This window comes from Giraffa tippelskirchi, chromosome 5, assembly GCF_054371585.1.
Source record: "Giraffa tippelskirchi isolate mGirTip1 chromosome 5, T2T-mGirTip1v1.2.pri, whole genome shotgun sequence".
NCBI lineage: Eukaryota > Metazoa > Chordata > Mammalia > Artiodactyla > Giraffidae > Giraffa > Giraffa tippelskirchi.
The window spans coordinates 184,213,201-184,237,260 of NC_137279.1; the positions used below are offsets into that span (position 1 = coordinate 184,213,201).

Here is a 24,060-nt window from a genome sequence, read left to right on the forward strand (position 1 = left end):
AACTGGGATCAGAGAGTACAGCACATATGTAAATTACTCTTTAAGTATAATGGCTCTCAAATCTGGTGTACTATGACTAATACCGTAAACAATGTAGCCACAGAGATAAACAAGTTCGAAGTAAGTATACTGTTAGTAGATGACAAAATGTAAATCCTTCACAAGTGTTAGTACTTAAAACTTACCAGGAGCAAAAAAACATTCAACTCACAAGTGACACTATGGCTGAGACTCATCCTCAGTACCCAATACCCTGTAATGAATCCCCAAAATACTCCACACAACTCTACTCAAGAGCAAACCCAGTCATTTTATTTCTTTGAAAAAAAAAAAAAATTGCTTTAGTGCGGATCTTACAACTTTTTAAAATCATAAAGTTTCTGTAAGAAAAAGACCACTCAAAAAATGTCAATTCTTGAAAACCTGTTTTCTCATTTATAAACTTAGTAGTACAGTCTTTCCCCTATTTTTCCATGTAAACAACAGATTCACAGCAGTTTGGGTGTCACATAAAGTTAAACAACAGTTGTAAAGATCAAACAATGACAGTGATTCTTGCTTTTTAAGAGATTTTTGGGAAAAAAATGCTCAGGATAAAGCAATTTGTTTCTTGGTTCAAAATCCAGGCAGATATGAAAGTGGGAAAAAAATGAAACTGTAAGTAAATCTTTGTTTAAAGTCACAGACCAGCTACATTTCTGGGATTTCAGCATCTGAAATCTAAAATATAATAATTCCTTTTTGAAGTGTGTTATATCTAGTTCAGAGGAAAATCACTTACCATTTGGACAGGTAAAACTCATAAAGTCGGACTGGGCATCTGAGGGGGTTATCAGTATTCTCTGCCATCTCCACACCCACTGGAACATCATCATCTTCATTTCGTTTCCTCTTGCCAACAGTTAGTTTATCTTGAGACAGAAAATTATAATCAAAGGATTAGAAAAGTCTTTCAAGTCTTAAGACACCCACTTATGTGGCTCCCTTTCCCTTCCTTTCACTTACTCACTCATTCAACAAATATTTATTGAGGATCTATGGAAGCACTAGACTAGTGCTGGGTTAATCAAACAAAGTCCCTGTCCTGTAGAATTTATGTTTCTATCCTTACCCAAAATAAAGAGAAAAAAGGGTTCTGCATGTTCTTCTCCTGTAGTAGAGATCAAAACAGAAGCTGGCACCTCTTTCTCTGAAAATAATTCTCCTGTGGGACACCAGTTTCCACTGGGCATTTGTTTTAAGTCTCTTTCATTTGTTATGGTATTATGAGAAATGAAATCATTTGTTAGAAAAAGAATTCTCAGTAAAGCTGACCATTTGATAAGGAAAGAGCAATCCCTTTTTCACCAACAGAGTTGTGCAGAGGCAAGAGTTATCAGAAAGAAGCCAGGGTAAAGACATGGAAAGCAGGCTCTTTCCCACTTCCTCCATTCAAACTTCAAGAGAATATTAGGTGGATCTGAAAAACTGAGGAAAAAGGTTTTCTTCTATTCTTATATCCGCTTTTAACAACCGATCCAAAAATTTCCCCAGCTTCCTGTATTAGTTCTGAATTAAGCATAAGTCATCCAGTTTTCCATTTAGAGACTATCTAAATAGAAAATGTGCTAGCTGCTCATTCATAAAAGAAGCTAAATTTATTACCAATCTGGTCAAGCACCTAATCAGAAAATAGGGAAACGTCCCATTGCCTCTATCTCCCTGAATTAATATAAATTTTTAAAGTTATCTATTTTTATTTTTTTGGCAGAACCAGGTCTTAGTTGCAACATGTGGAATCTTTAGCTGTGGCATGTGAACTCTTGAGTTGTGGCATGTGAGATCTAGTTCCCCAACCAGGGGTCACACCTGCAACCCCTGTATGGGGAGCGTGGATTCTTAGGTACTGGACCACCAGGGAAGTTCCTGAATTAGTATCAGTTAACAGCATAAAGGGCTATATATAAACAAAATATAAGAAAGAGGGTATGAATGCATGGTGGAAAAAGCAAGATAATAAGTATTTTCTAAAGTAAAGGAGCAACCGAGAAAAAAGTAAACACAAAGATGAACATCACAATTATTCTCTACAGATTCTAGTTTCAGTAATTTAAAATTCTTACATTCAAAATATATACTTCACTCTTATTCCAAGGAAATAACAGCTTAGTTTGGGAACTTCAGAACTTGCAATTCTGTTCAAAATCAATAAATATAACTTCTAGTTCCATAATAACAACATTAATTTTTAAACATTAAAAACAAATTATTAACAGACTTTTTAGAATGCAAGATCATAAACCTTCTAATAAAACAGTCACTGCTGATATTTTTCTACTGTGTATGAAGGCAGTATACTCTAGGACAGGTTTAAGTTCCCTCAGAATTTTACAACGTTAACACATTAACGTATCAATTCCTTTTTTAGAGAGTGATACAATTAATGTCACAGGTGAAGTTGTTAAGAGTTTAAAACTGATCAAGGATTCATTATGCAACTTATGATTGTTGCTTTCATTCACATTTTGCTCCGTTAGGTTTTTGTACCAGCCTTGTATACAATGAAAACAAAAAAAACTGACACATTGAAAAATTTTGAGTGAAGAAGAATTTTTTGGTGAATTTTATACAGGTACTTTCTCTGATTTTCCAAGTGATATATATACTAGTGTATTGGAAGATAATAGTTCTTCAAAATATAGTTCTGATTCAAACAATGTGACTATTAGGACAAAAATAAGACAAAAGGCCATAGTGATTGATGCTGATACATACAGGGAAACTCGGTGCTGGAGAATGCACCTTTGCTTCTACAGAAGAGTGGACTAAAGACAACGTTTAAAGAAAATTAGACTTTACAGGTGTGTCAAGTGTAACTACTGAATGCAATAACCCACAAAGTGTTAGTGAAATAACAGAATTAATTTCTGGCTGGTCAAAATAAAAATCACCAGCCACAGGTGTTAAGTTTCTACAAAAATCCTGTGGTCAATAATGAGTTAACTAAAATGGAGTACTCTTGTCAAAAAAACCCCTAACTTTTAGAAACAGTAGATTTAAAAAGTTACCCAAATTCCTTTTAACTAGCAATTTACCCATCTGTTGTCTCTACATCAATGATCCCCAACCTTGGCTGTATATTTCAATTCCCTGCAAAGTTTTAAAATGAAGATTATCTGGGTTACATTCTTTACCAATTAAATCAGAATTTCTAATTTAAATGACAATAAAAGAGGACTTTTAAGTGATTAAGCCTCTGCACTGCAGGGGGCACGAGTCTGAACCCTGGTCAGGGAACTAGGATCCCACAGGCTATCCAGCGTGGCAACCACTCCCCCCACCAAAAAAGCACACTGCTGCTGCTGCTGCTAAGTCGCTTCAGTCGTGTCCAACTCTGTGCGACCCCATAGACGGCAGCCCACCAGGCTCCGCCATCCCTGGGATTCTCCAGGCAAGAACACTGGAGTGGGCTGCCATTTCCTTCTCCAATGCGTGCAAGTGAAAAGTGAAAGTGAAGTCGCTCAGTCGTGTCCGACTCCTAGCGACCCCATGGACTGCAGCCTACCAGGCTCCTCCATCCATGGGATTTTCCAGGCAAGAGTACTGGAGTGGGGTGCCATTGCCTTCTCCGAAAAAAAAGCACACTGGAGCAACTGATTCCTCTAATTCTGAGTCAAGCCTTTAACATGGCCCTGTCAATACAGAAAAGCATTTAAATGTTAAACTAAAGCTACACTCTTCCATGTCTAGAATTTGCAATTACTCTTCTCTGATAAGTGTCTATCTGAATACTAGTAACATTTCAAACAGAAATCTTACAAGAAGGGGACAAGATGCAAGAGTAGGAAGATCCTGGGCTCATCTCTTTCCACGAACACACCAAAACTACAACTTTACACACAGCAACTATCCCTGAGAAAGACCTGAAGCACAAAAGATTTTCCACAACTAAAAAGAAAATCATCAAGATGGGTAAGAGAGGCAGAAATGGTATCTGGCCAGGACCCACAGGCAGAGAGGACATCACAGCTGCAGAGGTCCTCCTGAGGAGAAAAGTGTCCAAACTCCCACATCGAGCTCCTCAGCCTGGGGACCAGCACCAGAAAGATAAACCAACAAACCCCCATAACACCTGGATTTGAAAACCAGTGGTCCAGAGGTCTGTAGGAAACTAAAACTTAAAGGGCACATGCAAAACCTCTCTCGCCCCAAGTCCCAGAGGCAGCGGTCTGAAGAGTACCTGGGTCCTATGTGAAGGAGAGTCACTGACTGATTTCAGGGTGTGTACAGCAGAGCCAGGGACTTTTTATAATTTTCTCTGGTTATGTAGCCACTGAGGAACACCAGGATCTTTTGCTCACCTTCTATGCCTACTTGGTCCATTGCTGGTGGGTGCCATTTTGACTCTTCCCATCTCATCCCAGGTTCACCTGTAGACCCATTCAGGCTGGCACTCCTCCAAAGCTACTCTATTACACTTAGCAAGTGGCTTTGGCCAGCACTAGAGCCCCTCCAAAGCAGCTACCCCCTAGGAGATGGCCCTGCAAACCATACTGCCCCCAACAGTCACAACTCAGCATTACAGCCAGCTATCTCAGGGTCCAGTCCTGCACACCAGTAAACCTACAGCCATCATGGCCTAACCCCAGTATGCAGCCCTGCACTACTGGGCTTCATAGGATACCTTTTACATAAAGTCATCCTTTAAAGGCTGGCAGATGTGGCTGATCTATCTACTACATAGAAACAAACACAGAGAGCTAGGAAAACTGAAGAGACAAAGGAATTGTTCCAAATGAAACAGGCAAAAACTTTTTTTAAAGACAGTTTGAAAGACTTCTGGGGACAACATCAAGCCTACTAACATCTGCATTATTAGGATTCCCAAAGAAGGGAGAGAAGAAACAGAAAATCTATTTGAAGAAAAAACTGGCTGAAAACTTGACTAACTTGGAAAAGTAAAGTCATGCAATTGCAGGAAATGGCGAGTCCCTAACAAGATGAGTGCAAAGAAACCTACACTGAGACACATTATAACTAAATGTCAAAAGTTAAAGACAGAGAATATTTAAAGCAGCAAGGAGAAGAAGGGGACGACAGAGGACGAGATGGTTGGATGGTATCACCGACTCAATGGACATGAGTTCGAGCAAGCTCTGGGAGATGGTGAAGGACAGGGAAGCCTGGTGTGTTGCTGTCCATGGGGTCCCAAGGGGTTGCAAAGAGTCAGACATGACTGAGCAAAAGAGAGAAATAACTAGTTACATACAGAGGAGCCCATAAGACCATCAGCTAACTTTTCAGCAGAAACTTTAAAGCCAGAAGGCAGGGGCATGAGATATTAAAAACGCTTAAAGGAAAGAATTTACAACCAAGACTACTCTGTCAAGATTATCATTGAGAACTAAAGGTGAAATCCAGTTTCCCAGACAAGCAGAAGTTAAAGGAGTTTATCATTACTAAACTGACCTTACAACAAATGTTCAAGGGACTTCTTTGAACATAAAAAGAAGGCCATTACTTGAAATATGAAAATTATGGAAGAAAAAAACTCAATGTAAAGGCAAGCACATGCTAAAGGTAGTGTCTCAACCATCTATGCAGCTAGTATGAAGATTACAAAAGTAGTAAGATCAAATAATCTTTAATTATTAAAGAAAAAACAACATTTTAAAAAAGTAAAATTTGTCAAAAACATAAAAGATGGAGTGGGGTAGTGAGAGTGAAAATGTAGTGCTTTTAGAACACACTCAAGCTTAAGCAACCATCAGCTTAAAATAGACTGCTATATACATAAGTTGTTGTATAAGAGCCTTATGATAACCACTAACCAAAGCCGAATAATAGATACACACACAAAAAAGAAAAAAGAATACAAACAAAACTAAAAAGTAATCAAACTGAAAAGGAAGAGAGCAAGAAGAAATGAAACAGACATGAACAATACAATCATAAAACAATTTTAAAAATGGTAATAAATATATTTTTGTTGTTCACTCATTAAGTTGTGTTTTACTCTTTGTGACCCCATGGACTGCAGCATGCCAGGCTTCCCTGTCCTGTACATAGCAATAACTACTTTACATGTACATCAACTAAATGCTGCAATCTAAAGACACAGGGTGCCTGAATGCATACTAAAATAAGATCCATATATATACTGCATATCAGAGACTCACTTCAGATCTAAAAACATACACAGACTAAAAGTAAAGGAAAAGAAAAAGATATTCCATGTAAACAGAAACAGAAAGCTGGGGTAGCAATACTTACATTAGAAGAAAAAGACTTTAAAACAAAGATGGAAGAAGGACACTGCACAACGATAAAGGGATTATTCCAACAACACAAAACACTTGTGTGTATATATGTATGCATCCTACTCAGCAGTACCTAAATACAATATATAAGCAAATATTAACAGACACAAAAGCAGGTAGTGACAGTAATGCAATAACAGTAGGGGGACTTTAACATCCTATTTATATCAATGGCCACATCAATAAGGAAACATTGGCCTTAAAGGACACATTTGACCAGATGAACTTAATAAACAGTACATTACATCCCCAAACAAAATAATATTCAAGTACACATGGAACATTCTCTAGGATACATCATATCAGACCACAAATCTCAATAAGCTTGTTGTTATTCAGTTGCTAAGTCATGTCTGACTCTATGACCTTATGGACTGCAGCATGCCAGGCTTCTCTGTCCTTCACTATCTCCTGGAGTTTGTTCAAACTCATGTCCATTGAATCAGTGATGCCATCCAACCATCTCATCCTGTCACCCCAAAGTTGAAATCATATTAAGCATCTTTCCCAACCACAATGCTATCACACTAGACAGCAACTAAAAGGAAAACACTGGAAAAAACAAATATGTGGAGTCCAAACAATATGCTACTAAACAATCAATGGATCACTGAAGAAATCAATGAGGAAATTAAAAAAACCCACAACTTTGAGACAAAATCTATCAGCTGCAGCAAAAACAGTTCTAAGAGGGAAATTTATAGTGATACAGGTCTACCTTAGGAAACAAAAAAACTCAAATAATCTAACTTTATACCTAAAGGAACTACAAAAAGAACTGCCGAAAACCAAAGTTAGTAAAGGAAGTAATGATAAAGATCAAAAGTGAAAATAAATAAAATAGAAACAAAAAAATAGAAGAGAACCTGTCCTCTGAAAAGATGAACAAAACTGACTAACCAGATTCATCAAAAACAAAAATAGAGGGCTCAGATAAATAAAATGAAAACTGAAATAGAAGTTACCATTGACACCACAGAAATACAATGGATATAAGAGATTACCATGAACAATTATATGCCAACAAATTAGACAACCTAGAAAAAAAAATGGATAAATTCTTAGAAACATACTATCTGACTAAATCAGACAAGAAATAGAAAACATGAACAGACCAATCACCAATAATAAAACTGAATCAGTAATCATAAAACTCTCAAAAAACAAAACCTGGAGCCAGATGGCTTCACGGATGAGTCTTACCAAACATTTAGGTAAGAGTTAATACCTATCCTTCTCAACTATTCCAAAACACAGGAGAGGAAGGAACTCTTCCAAACTCATTCTACATGGCCAGCAGAACCCTGATACCAAAACCAGACAAAGATACCAGAAAAAGAAAGAAAATGACAGGCCAATATCACTGATCCTCAACAAGATATTAGCAAACTGAATTCAACCATACATTAAAAGGATCACATGCCATGAGCAAGTGGGATTTATCCCAGGGATACAAAGATGATTCAATATTCACAAATCAACATAATACACATTAAGGAAATGAAGGATAAAAAGCATAAGATAATCTCAGTAGATGCAGAAAAAGCTTTTGAAAAAAACTCAACATCCATTTCTGATAAAAATTCAACAAAGCAGCTACAGAGGGAAGATACCTCCACATAATAAATGTCATATATGACAAACTCACAACTAACATCATACCCAATGGTGAAAAGATGAGTAAATTTTCTCTAAGTTGGGGAATAAGACAAGATGCTCACTCCTGACACTTTTATTCAACATAGTATTGGGTGAAATCTTAGCCATGGCAATCCTACAAAGTCCTAGGCAATCAAACAAGAAAAGGAAATTTTAAAAATCAACAACTTTGTTGGCGGTCCAGTGGCTAAGATTCCATGCTCCCAATGCAGGGGGCCCAGGTTCAATGCTTGGTCAGGGAATTAGATGCCACATACAACAATTAAAGATCCTGCATGCCACAATGAAGATCAAAGATGCCAGGTACCATAACTAAGACCTGGAGGAGCCAAATATATAAAACAAATAAATATTTTTAAAAATAATACTAAAAGACAAGTCATAGGTTACAAGAAAATATTTTTTAAAATTCAAACTGGAAAAGAAGTAAAACCATCACTACCCACAGATGACATGATACTATATATAGAAAATTCTAAAGACACTACCAAAAAATTATAAGAATAAATCAATTCTAGTAAATTAATTTTACAGGATACAAAACATGGAGAAATCTTTCAGATTTCTATACACTCATAACAATCTATCAGAAACAGAAATTAAGAAAACAATTCCATTTACAACTGCATCAAAAATAATAAAATACCTAGGAAGAAATTTAACCAAAGAGGTGAAAGACCTGTACTCTAAAAACTATAAAAAGATAAAATAAGGGATGATACACCATGCTCATAAACTGAAAGAATAGTGTTAAAATGTCTATTTCAAGATAACTGACAGATTCAATGCAATCCCTAACAAAATACAATTTGCATTTTTCACAAAGATAGAGCAAGTAATTCTAAAATTTATATGAACTCACAAAATACCACAAATGGCCAAAGGTATCTTGAGTAACAACAAAGCTGGAGGTTCATACTTCCTGCCTTCAAACTACAGTTGACTCTTAAAAAACACAAGTTTGTTTGAACTACATGGATCTACTCATACATGGATTTTTTTCAATAAATACATACTATAGTACTATATAATACATGGCTTTTGAATCTGCAGACATGAAACGGTAAATGAGGAGGGCTGACTGTGAAGTCATCTGCAGATTTTCAACTAGCTGGCTTAAGGTTCAACTGCATACCCAAAGCCACAGTGACCAAGACAGTACGGTAGTGGTGTGAAGACAGATACACAGATAACAGGACAGAACAGACAGACCAGACATAAACCAATCCTTACACAATCAATGTATGACAAAGGAAGCAAGACTACACAACGGGGAAAAACAGACTCTAGAACAAATGGACTGGGAAAACTGGACAGCTACATGGAAAAGAATGAAAGTGAACCACTTTTTCACACCATGTAAAAAATTAAACTCAAAATGGATTAAAGACTTACATGTAAGACCTGAAACCATAAGACTCCTAGAGGAAAACACAGGCAGGAAACTCTGACAATGGTGTTAACAATATTTTTTTGGATCTGTCTCATCAGGTGAAGACAACAAAGCAAAAATAAACAACTGGGGCCAAATCAAACTTAAAAGATTTTGCATAGCAAAGGAAACTCTCAGCAAAATGAAAAAGCACCTTACTGAATGGGTGAGGTTATTCGCAAAGTATATATCTGGAAAGGGGCTGAGACACAAATCATACAAAGAACTCAGAAAACTCAATATAAAAAATGGGCAGAGGATCTAAATAGACATTTTTCCAAAAGGGACATACAAGCTGCCAACAGACACATGGAAAGATGCTCCACATCACTAATCATCAGGAAAATGCAAGTCAAAACCCACAACAAGATATCATCTCATATCTATCAGAATGACTATCATGAAAGGGACAAGGGAACCCCTGTGCACTGTTGGTGAGAATGTATATTGGTGCAGCCATTGTGGAAAACAGTATACAACGTCCTCAAAAACTGAAAACAGAACTACCATATGATCCAGCAATTCTACTTCTCGGTATTTTTTACCCAAAGGAAACAAAAACACTAATTCAAAAAGATATATACACACCCCTATGTCCAATACAGCATTACTGACAATAGCCAAAATATGGAAGTGTCCATCAATAGAAGGATTAATTCACTCAGCTGCAAAAAAGAATATAATCTTGCCATTTGTGAAAACAGAGTGTGTTATGCTAAGTGAAAAAAGTCCGTGAGAAAAAGACAAATACCATACGATCTTATCTACATGTATAATCCAAAAAAATAAAACAGACAAAACAGAAATAGGCTCACAGCTACAGAGAACAAATTGGTGGTTGCCAAAGGCAAGAGGAGTGGGGGTAATTAGGTGAAGGGGATTAAGAGCTATGAAATTCCAGTTATAAAATAAATAAGTCATGAGGAGGTAATATGCAGCATAAAGAATACAGCCAATAAGACTGTAATAACTTTGTATGGTGACAGATGGTTACTAGACCTACAGTGGTGATCATTTCATAATGTATTAAATGTCAAGTCATTACGTTGCACACCTGAAACTAACATAATATTGCACATCAACTATATTTCAATTAAAAAACAAAGGAATCTTAAAAACTCCACCACACCTGGTTCTGACTCTTGTTTTTGTGAAGGTGGGAAGAACCTCAGATAGGTCATCTTGGTACTGTACTTCAGAGTCCTCGTCCGTCTCATCACATGGGCAAAGGAAAGCTTCAAGTGCTCAGTAACATTCTTTAGTTGAAAGTATTTGGTATTGAAGAAAAGGAGGGTGTTCAAGAGGACGATTGGTGAGTAAGCGCCCAGCTGTTTGCACTCCCACAAATGCTCTTCTTCAATGCGAGAGAACATGTAACCTGAACAGAACAGGGAAAAAGAAACAGCACTAAGCTCCTGCTAAAAGGGACTAAGTAGTTTCTTTAATTCTCAGACAGGAGGATACTAAGGAAAACACTGATTGTTCCTCTCTTTGTCCCTCTTCCTCATACATAAAAATAGAAACAGCACTGCAAAGAAAAGGGCAGATGATTCCAGTGAAACAGACATTATGAGCACTCCCCTAAAACAGTTTTAATCTATTGTTATTTTAGACCAGGGCATGTAAATTTTTCCTGTGAAGAGCCAGATGATAACTATATTAAGCACTGTGGGCCATAAGGGCTCAGAACAACTCTGTTGTTGTAAAAGATAAGGAAGTATAGACAATACAGAAACAAATAGGTATGGCTATTTGTAAATTTTATTTATAGAAACAAATTTGAATCTCATGCAATCTTCCCACGTCACAAAATATAATTTAATTTCCCCCCAACTATTTAGAAATGTAAAAAAAATATTTTTAGCTCATAAACTATATAGAAACAGGCAAGAGGCCAGATCCAGCTATGAGCTGCAGTTAGCAGACTCTTGTTTGAGATCATTATGCTACTGTTAACTGCTTCAGTTTTATTTGGCTAAGAACATTAGAAGGGAGCTCCCTCCCTCCCTATTTAAAACTTATATTAAGAGAAATTACTTCAAAATAGTTTATCTGGATTTTACCTGAAAAGCAGAGGTCAGAAGAATTAAAATTAGTATACTTTTAAACGCAGCTTCCTCATAATATCCGTTAAACTCAAGTCTTTCCTAACGTTCTCTCCCCAATCCTCTTTGTTACCGCCTCTCATTCTATTCTTGGGAGACTGCCCACGAATACATTATCTGTTACTTTCAGATATAAGTTCTTAGCTCCTCCTTTGAAAGCTAAATGCATCATGCCACTGCATTCCTTTTAATGCTTCAAAGGTTCTCTGTAGCCCAAAAGAAAGGGAACACATTTCTGGGCATTACATTCAACCTCTCCGTTCACGGCCAAGGAACATCTCTCCATTCACAGCCAAGGAACATGAGAGCAAGAGTGAATCCGGGACTTGTCCAAAGACATTATGGTCATAGACAATTCAAGGATGAAGACTTAACTCTCTTAACAACCAGCTCAGGGTACTTTTTTCAAACTATTGAAAAAGACTCACTGTTAACAGAATCTAAAAGTAGCATATGTGGCAGCTACTGGCACAGTGTACAACTTTACCAATACTACCACATCAAAAATGGTTTCTAAAAAGTAAATGTAACCTTTAGTTGTTTTTTTTATATCCAGTTGTTATTATCTATTCATGTACTATATGCAAGATATACTTTTATTAAGTAACTGATAATAAACCAAAGATTTTCTCCTCAAAAGTCCAAATATAAGTCAAGACAAATATAAAATGAACAATTTACAAAAGATAATCATAAAAATTAAGCAATTTAAGAAGGCATATCATGAAAAGAATCAAAATATAATCATCCTACCATTAGGAAGTATTGTAGGTTCCCATATTTTCAAGAGTTTGGTAAGTTCAATCATAAATCTGGAATAGGGCTCAGTAAAAATGTTATCTATTCTACCATTTTCAAACAGGTACTACAAGAGAAAAAAATGGAAACATATATGTTGATACAAAGAAAACATAAAATTAAAAAAATATATTTTCAGGAATATAGTTTACCCTTAGTTTCTATCCTTACAATACTGTGAAATATTTTAAGGATACAGTCAAAACAGCAGAATTCAAGCTAAAGATCCTTCTCACATGAATTAACATTATCTTGACCACTGAGCTTGTAAGATAAAGTTCTGTATTTCCTTTTAAAAACAATTATCTAAAATAATAATAATAAATCAGTACCTTTCAGTCACTTAATAAAACTGATGTACTAAAAACTGGTCTTAATTCATATTTCTCAAATCATTTTTTTAATTCTCAGCATCTGAGATGTACTCTTAGGAGTTTGTTTTTTAATCTAGTTATAAGATTACTTCCTGAAAATAATACAGTTAGCTAGTGTCAGGTGACCCAAGGGTACTGAAATTATAAAACTATTTATTTGGAGGCTTCTAACCACAGCTCTCAACTTTCTGCCCCACAAGCCAGCCTTCACAAAGTTCAAGTCTAATTATAGGACATAAAAGTATGCTAATTATAACCATCAAGAATCATTTCACAGAGGAAACAAGCAATAGCTTGAGTAAATTACTGTTAAATATTTTGAGGGTGCAGGTGAGGTCAGATGAAATCACTGAGAGAAATAAACTCAGTAGAACATAAGAAGAATACAAAGTAGCGTTATTATAAGCTAAAAATCTTGGTGTCTTAAAGATCTAGTATTTTAAACATTTATCTATGGCTATGTTGGTTTCCTCCTTTCTTGATCTATGTATGCCTTGCTGTAAATTTTTATTTCCACTTAAATTTATTCTGGCTAATAAAGATTATATACCATATAAATGTACCACTTTTATAGGTCTCTTCAAAGGCAATTTATGATCATATTGCCAGATTACAGTTTTGTTGTTGAAAAGTATTCATTTCCTTTTTTATTTTAATAAAGTTACTTTTACAACTTAAAAATATTATATTCTCATTATGAAAAGAGTTTAAAATATAGAAAAGATGGAAGAAAAGTACATTCAGACTCATTACTCAAAAGCAACTACTATCAACAGTCAGGGGTTATTTCAATCTTTAAAACATTTTCCTTTATGAATACCTAGAGTTGAGTTTTTATACATTAACTCAAATATGACTACATATAAATTACATGGGTTTAAAAAAAAAAAAAAATCACAGGACTTCCCTGGTGGTCCAGTGGCTAAGACTCCATAGTCCCAGTGCATGGAGCCTGGATTCGATCTCTGGTCAGGGAATCACTTTAGATCCTACATGCTGCAACTAAGAGTTTTCATGCCTCAACTAAGACCCAGAGCAGCCAAATAAATATATCAATAAAATAAAAATAAATATTAAAAACATCACTTCTCCCTTAGATCAGGAACAAGATAAAAATGCCACTTCTATTCAACACTGTATAGGAAATCCTAGCCAGAGTAACCAGGCAAGAAAAAGAAATAAAAAGCATTGAAATAGAAAAGGAAGAATTAAAACTATCTCTATCTGCAGTGACATGAACCTATATATAGAAAATTCTAAAGAGTCCACAAAAGAAATAGTTAATAGAGCTAATAAATGAACTCAACAAAGCTGCAGAATGCAAGCAACATAAAATCAGTTGCAATGACCAAACCAAAGAGAAAATTAAGAAAATTCCATTTGCAACAGTGTCAGAAATAAAATACTTGAGAAGAATAAGTTTAACCAAGGAGATACGGATTTACACACTTAAAACTATATAAAACTTCTGAAATTAAAGAAGACCTAAGAAAAATATCTTGTATTTATGGATCTAGAGACAGTATTATTACAACAGCAATACTCCCCAAAGTAAACTACAGATTTAATGCAATCCCATCAAAATCCCAAAGGTTCAGATTTTCTTTTTTGAAGAAATGGAAAAGTCAATCCTAAACCTGTTATGAAAATTGTAAGGAATCTCAAATAGTCAAAAGAAATTTGAGGAATCACACGTCCCAATTTCAAAATTTGCTACAAAGTTACAGTAATCAAACAGTGTGTACTGCCACAATACTCATATAGACCAAAAAGTATTAAAAACTGAGAGTGCAAAATAAACACATACACATTTAGTGAAATGATTTTTGGCAAGGATGTCAAGATCAATGAATGAAAAAAGAGCAGACTCTTCAACAAATGATGCCAGGAGAAGTGGATGCCCACACATCCAGTTGTCCCTGACCCAACACATCCCTGTGTTAGTCACTCAGTGTGTCTGACTCTTTGTGTCTCCACAGACTGTAGCCTGCCAGGCTCCTCTGTCATGGGATTTCCCAGGCAAGAACACTGGAATGTATTGCCATTTTCTTCTCCAGGGGATTTTCCTGACTCAGGGATTGAACCCAGGTCTCCTGCACTGCAGGCAGATTCTTTACAATCTGAGCCACTAGAAGTCCTGGTGGCTCACCTGATACACCTCACCTGATAGAATAATCATTCAAAATGGATTGATGATCTAAACACTGATCCACTGACTTAAACATAAGAGCTAAGACCATAAAACTTTTAGAAGAAAACACAGAAGCAAATCTTCATGAACTTGAACTTCCCAATGGATTCTTTAGATATAACACCAAAAGCACAAGCAACAACAGAAAAAATAAACTGAACCTCATCAAAATTAAAAATGAAAGTACCAGAAAGTATACGAAACTGAAAAGAAAACCCAGAGAATGGGAAAAAATATTTGAAAATCACAAATCTAATAAAAGTTTACTATCCAGAATATAAAAAGAGATTCTACAACTCAATAACAAGCAAAGTACTCAGTTTTAAAACAGGCAAAAGATTTGGATATTTTCCCTAAAGCGGCTACACAAATGGCCTCATACATGAAAAAACGCTCAGTGTCATTAGCCATTAGGGAAAAGCAAATCAAAATCACAACAGGCTACTACCTCACACCCACCAGATGGCTATTTTTTTTTTAAGGATATTAACAAGCATTGACAAGTATATGGAGATAATGTAACACTCAGAAATTGCTTCTGCAGATGTAAAATGGTATAGTCATCTTGGAAAATGGTTTGGTGGTTCCTCAACAGACTAATGGAGAAGGCAATGGCACCCCACTCCAGTACTCTTGCCTGGAAAACCCAATGGATAGAGGAACCTGGTAGGCTGCAGTCCATGGGGTCGCGAAGAGTCGGACACAACTGAGAGACTTCACTTTCACTTTTCACTTTCATGCATTGGAGAAGGAAATGGCAGCCCACTCCAGTGCTCTTGCCTGGAGAATCCCAGGGACGGGGGAGCCTAGTGGGCTGCCGGACATGACTGAAGCGACTTAGCAGCAGCAGCAGCAGCAACAAGCTAAACATAGTTACCATTTGACACTGGAATTCCACTCCTAGGCATATAGTACCCAAAAGACATGAAAACGGGTGTTCAAACAAAAACTTGTATATGAATGTTCATAGCAGCACTCACTATTCAGAATAGCCAAAAAGTGGACAGAACTCAAATGTCTATCAACACATTTCCAACAACAGAATAATTCAACCATAAACAGGAACAAAGTAGTGATTCATATTACAACATGGATGACCTGTGAAAACATCACGTTAAGTGAAAGAAGCAAAGCATGAAAGTCCACAAACTGTAACTTTCCACTTACATGAAACATCTAGAATAGGCAAACCCATAGAGACAGAAAGCAGATTTATGACTGCCAAGGACTAGATGGAGGAGGTAATAAGTGAAAGCATAATGGGTAACAGGTTTCCCTTTAGGGAAATAAAATTTTAGAACAAGATAGTGATGGATGGTTGCACAACATCATGAATGTACTTAATAACAATGAATTGTATACTTTCAAATGGTAAATTTTATATTATATGTATTTTACCATACGATAAATATTGTATTACACAATTTTGCAAGTTACTTTTCAAAATGTATGTCTCCAAGAGTTTTCCATGTCAAAACATATAGAAGCTATAGAAGCAATTCATTCCTTTAAAACCACTGTTTGATATTTAATAGTATGGACGTACTATATTTGATTGAGTCATTTCATGAACACTGAGGTGGTTTCTAGTTTTTTGCTGTTAAAAACATTACAATGAAAACACCATTATATGTTTTCCTAGGTAATTGTAGTAATTTCTTTGTGGGAAAGATACTGATCAATAGATGTGCTAGACTGAAAAATCGATATGCACTTCAAGTTTGAACAGTCACTGTCAACGCGCCCTCTGAAAAGGCCTCCAACAGTGCACGTGTGTCTTCACTAACACTTGGTATTATCAAACTTCTCAATCTTTCAAGTTTTTTAATCCATCTGATTGGTGAAAAATTTCCCTGATTACAGCTGATCACCTTTTTATATTAGAGAAGCAGCCCAACACAGTAATCATAACACGAACCCTAAAGCTCAGCTACCTGCGTTCACTTCATACCTTGGTCCTGCCACTTGCTACCTTTAAGACCTTAGGCAAGTTATTTAACTAACTGTGCCTCAGATTCTTCAGCAGAAAATGATGATGTTAGTTCTTACACGTCATAAGGGTACACTAACAATTATGTAAGTTAATATATGAAATGGGCTTATATTAAAATATGGCATACAAAGTAAATGATTGTTAAATATTCCTGATACATTTTACCTATTGGCAACCTTTTGATTTTCTTCTGTTACTTGACTGTTTCTTTTGCCAATTATCCCTCCTAGAGAATGTTAACAGTGGTAGTCAAGGCATTGATACTACAGCTGTTGTTTAATTTTATATTTTTATGTATTTTCAAAACTCTTTACAATTAGCATCAGTTCAGTTCAGTTGCTCAGTCATGTCTGACTTTTTGTGACCCCATGGACTGCAGCACGCCAGGCTTTCCCTGTCTATTACCAACTCCCGGAGCTTACTCAAACTCATGTCCATCGAGTTGGTGATGCCATCCAACCACCTCATCCTGTGTTGTTCCCTTCTCCTCCAGCATCAGGGTCTTTTTCCAATCAGTCAGTTCTTTGCATCAGGTGGCCAAAGTATTGGAGTTTCAGCTTCAGCATCAGTTCCTCCAATGGATATTCAGGACTGATCTCCTTTGGGATGGACTGGTTGGATCTCCTTGCAGTCCAAGCAACTCTCAAGAGTCTTCTCCAAAACTACAGTTCAAAAGCATCAATTCTTTGGAGCTCAGCTTTCTTTACAGTCCAACTCTCACCTCCATACATGACTACTGGAAAAACCATAGCTTTGACTAGACGGACCTTTGTTGGCAAAGTAGTCTCTGCTTTTTAATATGCTGTCTAGTTTTGTCATAGCTTTTCTTCCAAGGAGCAAGTGTGTTTTAATTTCATGGTGGCAGTCACCATCTGCAGTGCTCCAAAGTCTGTCACTCATTGTTTCCCTACCTATCTGCCATGAAGTGATGGGACCGGATGACATGATCTTAGTTTTCTGAATGTTGAGTTTTAACCCAACTTTTAAGCATAACTGTATGCTTATAATGCCAACTTTTACAGCATAACCGTATGTTTATAATGAGGAAAAAATAAAAAAAGGAAACAAATTTGAGATATAAACATAAGTAAACTTTTAAAATTCCCTGTAAGGAATAAGTTATAGCTTAATGCAAGTTTATTTCTTGCCAAAATTGCTAACAGGTTTGTAATTACTTAGTTTCTCTAAGTCATCTGAGAATCTGTTAACCTATAATATTGTTACAGAAAGTCATTTATTAATATAAACAAATAACAAGAGAAATATACTAGGAAAAAACTTTTAACAGGTTTATGATTCACCTCACAAATGGAATATATACAGCAGAGTGTCTACAGGTAAAGTACTCACATGTTTTTAATTGAAATTCCTAGCAATGAGCACATATGTTTTGATTATATTCAAATCATTAGACTATTAATAAATACCAAAAAACATCTTATTTCTTGACATGTGTATTAATAAAATTAGGAAATGTTCTTCAGATTCTTAATATTATAAACTCCAAAGAAAGGAAGTGTGTCCAGAATCTTTGCAATTTTTACCTAAGCAAAACGCATGTTGACACACATAGAAGGTTCTCAAATTTTGCTGAAAGAATCCATAAAAGTCCTCTTATATGCAACTTTTAAAAATATATTTTACCATCTAGAAATTGGATCAAAATATAAGGGAAACTTATTAAGTAACAAGTGCCAGTTTGATTCCATGAACAACCAATGCTGCTTGCATAACCAGCTACACTTCAGATATGCTATTCATCAGCAACATACTTATTTCATGCATAAAAATGAATTTCAGATATATTAACAATGTCGATCCAAAAAACTCCAAATACTTTAGAAATTGATGAGAATTTAAATTTAAATATTTAAGTACAAAGACCATTCTAAGCAACATGGAAACTATAGGAACTATAAAGGGAAATATATCCATATTGGACTATGTAAAAATGAAAACTTTTTGAATAGTAAAACATACATAAAAACCAAAAGACAAAAATACACTAGAAAAATTTAATCTCATATTAGAATCAATAACCCTAATATAAAAGAGACCCTACAGATCAGGAAGAAAAATCCAAATGACTAACATAAAAAGACATTTTACTTCAGAAAAATTGGAAAAATACATATTGGAGCCACAAGTTAACATTTTTAAAAATTCCATCAGAATAGTAAACATTAGAAAGAGGATTGGTAAAGAGGATTCAAGAAACAGGCATCAGACTGCTGGTAAAATCATAAGCTACCATAATTATCCTGAAAAGTAATCTGAAAATATCTTATAATTAGAAAAATATATGCTTTAACCTAGAAATAGAAGCACCCGTTCATCAGGTATGCAGACAAAATATGAACTGAAGCACGGTTTGCAAGAGTAAGAGAAGAGGGAGAAATTCCTGAATATATGAAAGAGGAAAGGCTGAATAACTGTTATGTTCATACTCTGCAATATTATGTGACTTTCTTTTTTAAAGCAAGGAATTTGATTTATATTCATCTCAAGGGATACACAGATTGAGAATAGTAAGCCACAAAAAGTGGGTTTAGTATAGGCCCCATTTTGAAAAAACTAAGCAAAATAAAAACTGTTAACAAACATCTACACACATGTATAAACATATATTGCACAGAAGATAATGAGATAAGTCAACAATACTTCAATAAAAATTACAAAAGAAGAAGATATAGGTGACATATCACACTGCAAACACTGATTACCTCAGGGAGTGGAAATGGACAGATTAATTTTTCTTATTATGCCTTCGCTTACTGTTTGAACAGTTAACTGAGCCCATACTACTTTTATAATTAAAAAATGAAACTTTAACAACAAATAAATGACTAAATAATACCACCCTGAAATACAAAGGGAATAAAATTTGGCAAATAAGAGAAAAAAAAATCAATTACATTCAGAGTTCCATCATTCTAAGATAATAACCACTGTAAATACTTTTCATATATTTCATTTTACTATGTTATTTATGTGAATGGCTTATAAACCACTATGTTAAAATACAGTGATACACATACACTCTTACTTTGCTCACTTAATGCTTTAGTATTATGATTTTTATGTTACTAGAAGTCACTTTGTAAACCATTTTTATTGGAGGCATAATATATAAGTTTATAAATATACTATACTTTGGTGGACGCTGAGGTGATTTCCAGTTTTGGGCAATGATGTCTGAACTTCAGACTTTTGAGAGATTCCTAAAAAATGAATCACTGGTGAAATAATATGAACATTAAAAAGTATTCCTGAATCATAGCCTCAAAACTGCTTTTTACAAACTATGTACTAATTATGTAGTACATAATTATGAAGACTCTACACATGGACATCACCAGATGGTCAACACCAAAATCACACTGATTATGTTCTTTGCAGCCAAAGATGGAGAAGCTCTATACAGTCAGCAAAAACAAGACCGGGAGCGGACTGTGGCTCACATCATGAACTCCTTATTGCCAAATTCAGACTTAAATTGAAGAAAGTAGGGAAAACCACCAGACCATTCAGGTATGACCTAAATCAAATCCCTTATGATTATACAGTGGAAGTGACAAATAGATTTAAGGGAATAGATCTGATAGACAGAGTGCCTGATCAACTATGGACAGAGGTTCATGACATTGTACAGGAGACAGGGATCAAGACCATCCCCAAGAAAAAGAAAGGAAAAAAAGCAAAATGGCTGTCCGAGGAGGCCTTACAAATAGCTGTGAAAAGAAGAGAAGCAAAAAGCAAAGGAGAAAAGTAAAGATACTCCCATCTGAATGCAGAGTTCCAAAGAATAGCAAGGAGAGATAAGAAAGCCTTCCTCTGCGATCAATGCAAAGAAATAGAGGAAAACAACAGAATGGGAAAGACTAGAGATCTCTTTAAGAAAATTAGAGATACCAAGGGAACATTTCATGCAAAGATAGGCTCGATAAAGGACAGAAATGGTATGGACCTAACAGAAGCAGAAGAGGTGGCAAGAATACACAGAAGAACTGTACAAAAAAGATCTTCACGACCCAGATAATCACAATGGTGTGATCACTCAGCCAGAGCCAGACATCCTGGAATGTGAAGTCAAGTGGGCCTTAGAAAGCATCACTATGAACAAAGCTAGTGGAGGTGATGGAATTCTAGTTGAGCTATTTCAAATCCTGAAGGATGATGCTGTGAAAGTGCTGCACTCAATATGCCAGCAAATCTGGAAAATTCAGCAGTGGCCACAGGACGGGAAGAGGTCCATTTTCATTCCAATCCCAAAGAAAGGCAATGCCAAAGAATGCTCAAACTACTGCACAATTGTACTCATCTCACGCGCTAGAAAAGTAATGCTCAAAATTCTCCAAGCCAGGCTTCAGCAATATGTGAACCGTGAACTTCCAGATGTTCAAGCTGGTTTTAGAAAAGGCAGAGGCACCAGAGATCAAATTGTCAACATCTGCTGGATCATTGAAAAAGCAACAGAGTTCCAGAAAAAAATCTATTTCTGCTTTATTGACTTTGCCAAAGCCTTTGATTGTGTAGATCACAATAAACTGTGGAAAATTCTGAAAGACATGGGAATACCAGACCATCTGAACTGTCTCTTGAGAAACCTGTATGCAGGTCAGGAAGCAACAGTTAGAACTGGACATGGAAAAACAGACTGGTTCCAAATAGGAAAAGGAGTACGTCAAGGCTGTATATTGTCACCCTGCTTATTTAACTTATATGCAGAGTACATCATGAGAAACGCTGGGCTGGAAGAAACACAAGCTGGAATCAAGATTGCTGGGAGAAATATCAATAACCTCAGATATGCAGATGACACCACCCTTATGGCAGAAAGCGAAGAAGAACTAAAGAGCCTCTTGATGAAAGTGAAAGTGGAGAGTGAAAAAAAAGTTGGCTTAAAGCTCAACATTCAGAAAACTAAGATTATGGCATCTGGTCCCATCACTTCATGGCAAATAGATGGGGAAACAGTGGAAACAGAGTCACACTTTATTTTTGGGGGCTCCAAAATCACTGCTGATGGTGATTGCAGCCATGAAATTAAAAGAAGCTTACTCCTTGGAAGGAAGGTTATGACCAACCTAGGTTGCATATTTAAAAGCAGAGACATTACTTTGCCAACAAAGGTCTGTCTAGTCAAGGCTATGGTTTTTCCAGTAGTCATGTATGGATGTATGAGTTGGACTGTGGAGAAAGCTGAGCACCGAAGAATTGATGCTTTTGAACTGTGGTGTTGGAGAAAACTCTTCAGAGTCCCTTGGACTTCAAGAAGATCCAACCAGTCCATCCTAAAGGAAATCAGTCCTGGGTGTTCATTGGAAGGACTGATGTTGAAGCTGAAACTCCAATACTTTGGCCACCTCATGCGAAGAGCTGACTCATTGGAAAAGACCCTGATGCTGGGAAGGATTGGAGGCAGGAGGAGAAGGGGACGACAGAAGATGAGAGGGCTGGATGGCATCACCGATTCGATGGACATGGGTTTGGGTAGACTCCGGGATTTAGTGATGGACAGGGAGGCCTGGAGTGCTGCGGTTCATGGGGTCGCAAAGAGTGGGACACGACTGAGTGACTGAACTGAACTACTAATTATCATCAACTAGGAAGGTGAACCTCCATCTTACAGAACTTGTATCAACAACGAGTATTATAATTTTTTGATTTTTCCTAATGTGATAGACAAATATTGACGTATCTATTCTAATGTGAATTTAAAGTTTAAATGAGACTACGAAATTCATATAAATACATACATATATATACAGAGTCACCTATCTCACTTCTTTCGTGAGTTGCTATTAAGCCTTTTTTGTCCATTTAGCAATAAAATGAACCAACTTCAATTTCTGTTACTCCAACAGTCTCAAATAAACTTATAAAAGGTTTACTTGACTAAGACTTTTAAATCAGTGTCAGTGGTTCATTAAGAAGAGAGTATAGAAGCAATACCAAACAGACAATATATACAATACTTTCTCAGCTTAATTTACAAGTTCTACCAGAATTATTAAAAATGCAATAGTTTACATAACAACTTATTTCATACCTGCTGAATTCCAAGGCACAAGTATAAGATACTGTCTGGATCATATTTTTCACCATTTGGTCTCCGCACTTCTTGAATAAACTGGCATAAGCCTAAACTCAACTCAGCAAAAGTGCAGGACAGAATATCTTCCTTCAGCTTGATAGAGCGGACTGTGGAAAGGTAGAAAACATCTGAAATACTAACTTATAAGAAAAATAATAACATTACTCAATTCACTATATAAACACTGACTACACTGCCCCATGTATTGTGGTATATACTAGTGAATACATGGAATAAAGACAGATACTTATCTCAAGGCTTTTTTAGTTAAAGAAATAAAGATAATTCAGTACATATGATGTAACATTAAATAAAATGTCTTATTTAAATAAAATTCTATGAAAACAAATAAGGGCCATCTAATAGTGAAGGGTCATGTTAGATTCAAGAGGATGTGAAAGGTGGAGAAGAATTAAACACATAGATTAAGAATTTCAACTTGAGGATATAAAAAGATTTCCCAAAGTATACTCCACAAAATACTAACCATGTGAAAGCTCAATAAAACTGGGTTTCTAAGATCTGATAAATTTAGAAAACAGCAGTATATTATATCTGCCTGTGAAGAATTCACAGTATGTTTTAATATGTTAAAGGCTCTGGAGATATCTGTAAAAGGAATGCTATTTAACTTTAAGTCATATTTATTTGAATAAAGTACATTTCAGATTATATATTAAAGTACATTTCAGATTATATATTAACACCTTCATGCTTTTGAAAATGCTGGAAAATACAGTATGAACTCAGCCACAAAAGTGAAAGGGTTTGGGGACTTAGGAATATAGCAGAAAAGTAAAGAGGGCAGATCACGGTAAGCCTCATATATATATATTAAGATTTTGAAGACAACTAAGAATTGAATTGCTTCCCAGGTGTCTCAGGGGTAAAGGATCCTCCCACCATTGCAACAGACACAGGAGACGTGGGTTTATTCCCTGGGTCAGGAAGATCTCTGGAGGAGGAAATGGCAACTCACTCCAGTATTCTTGCCAGGAAAATTCCACGGACAGAGGAGACTGGTGGCCTATAGTCCACAGTGTCACAGAGTTGGACATAGAGCAAATGAGCACACGCACATATGAACTGAATTAGTTTTAGGCAGGAGAGTT

General features: G+C 35.9%; 1 protein-coding gene across 12 annotated transcripts in view; it reads right to left on the reverse strand.

Annotated features, from left to right (window-relative positions):
- Positions 1 to 24,060, reverse strand: part of ZMYM4 (zinc finger MYM-type containing 4) — a 157,236-nt gene that overhangs the window by 2,666 nt on the left and 130,510 nt on the right. For all 12 annotated transcript variants that reach the window (XM_081488960.1, XM_081488952.1, XM_081488950.1 and 9 more), the window contains 4 exons: positions 22,904 to 23,055; positions 12,249 to 12,360; positions 10,520 to 10,768; positions 782 to 911 (listed from right to left, as the gene is read on the reverse strand). In XM_081488960.1, coding sequence (XP_081345086.1) covers positions 782 to 911; positions 10,520 to 10,768; positions 12,249 to 12,360; positions 22,904 to 23,055 — 643 coding nt within the window. The remainder of the gene's footprint in view (positions 1 to 781; positions 912 to 10,519; positions 10,769 to 12,248; positions 12,361 to 22,903; positions 23,056 to 24,060) is intronic.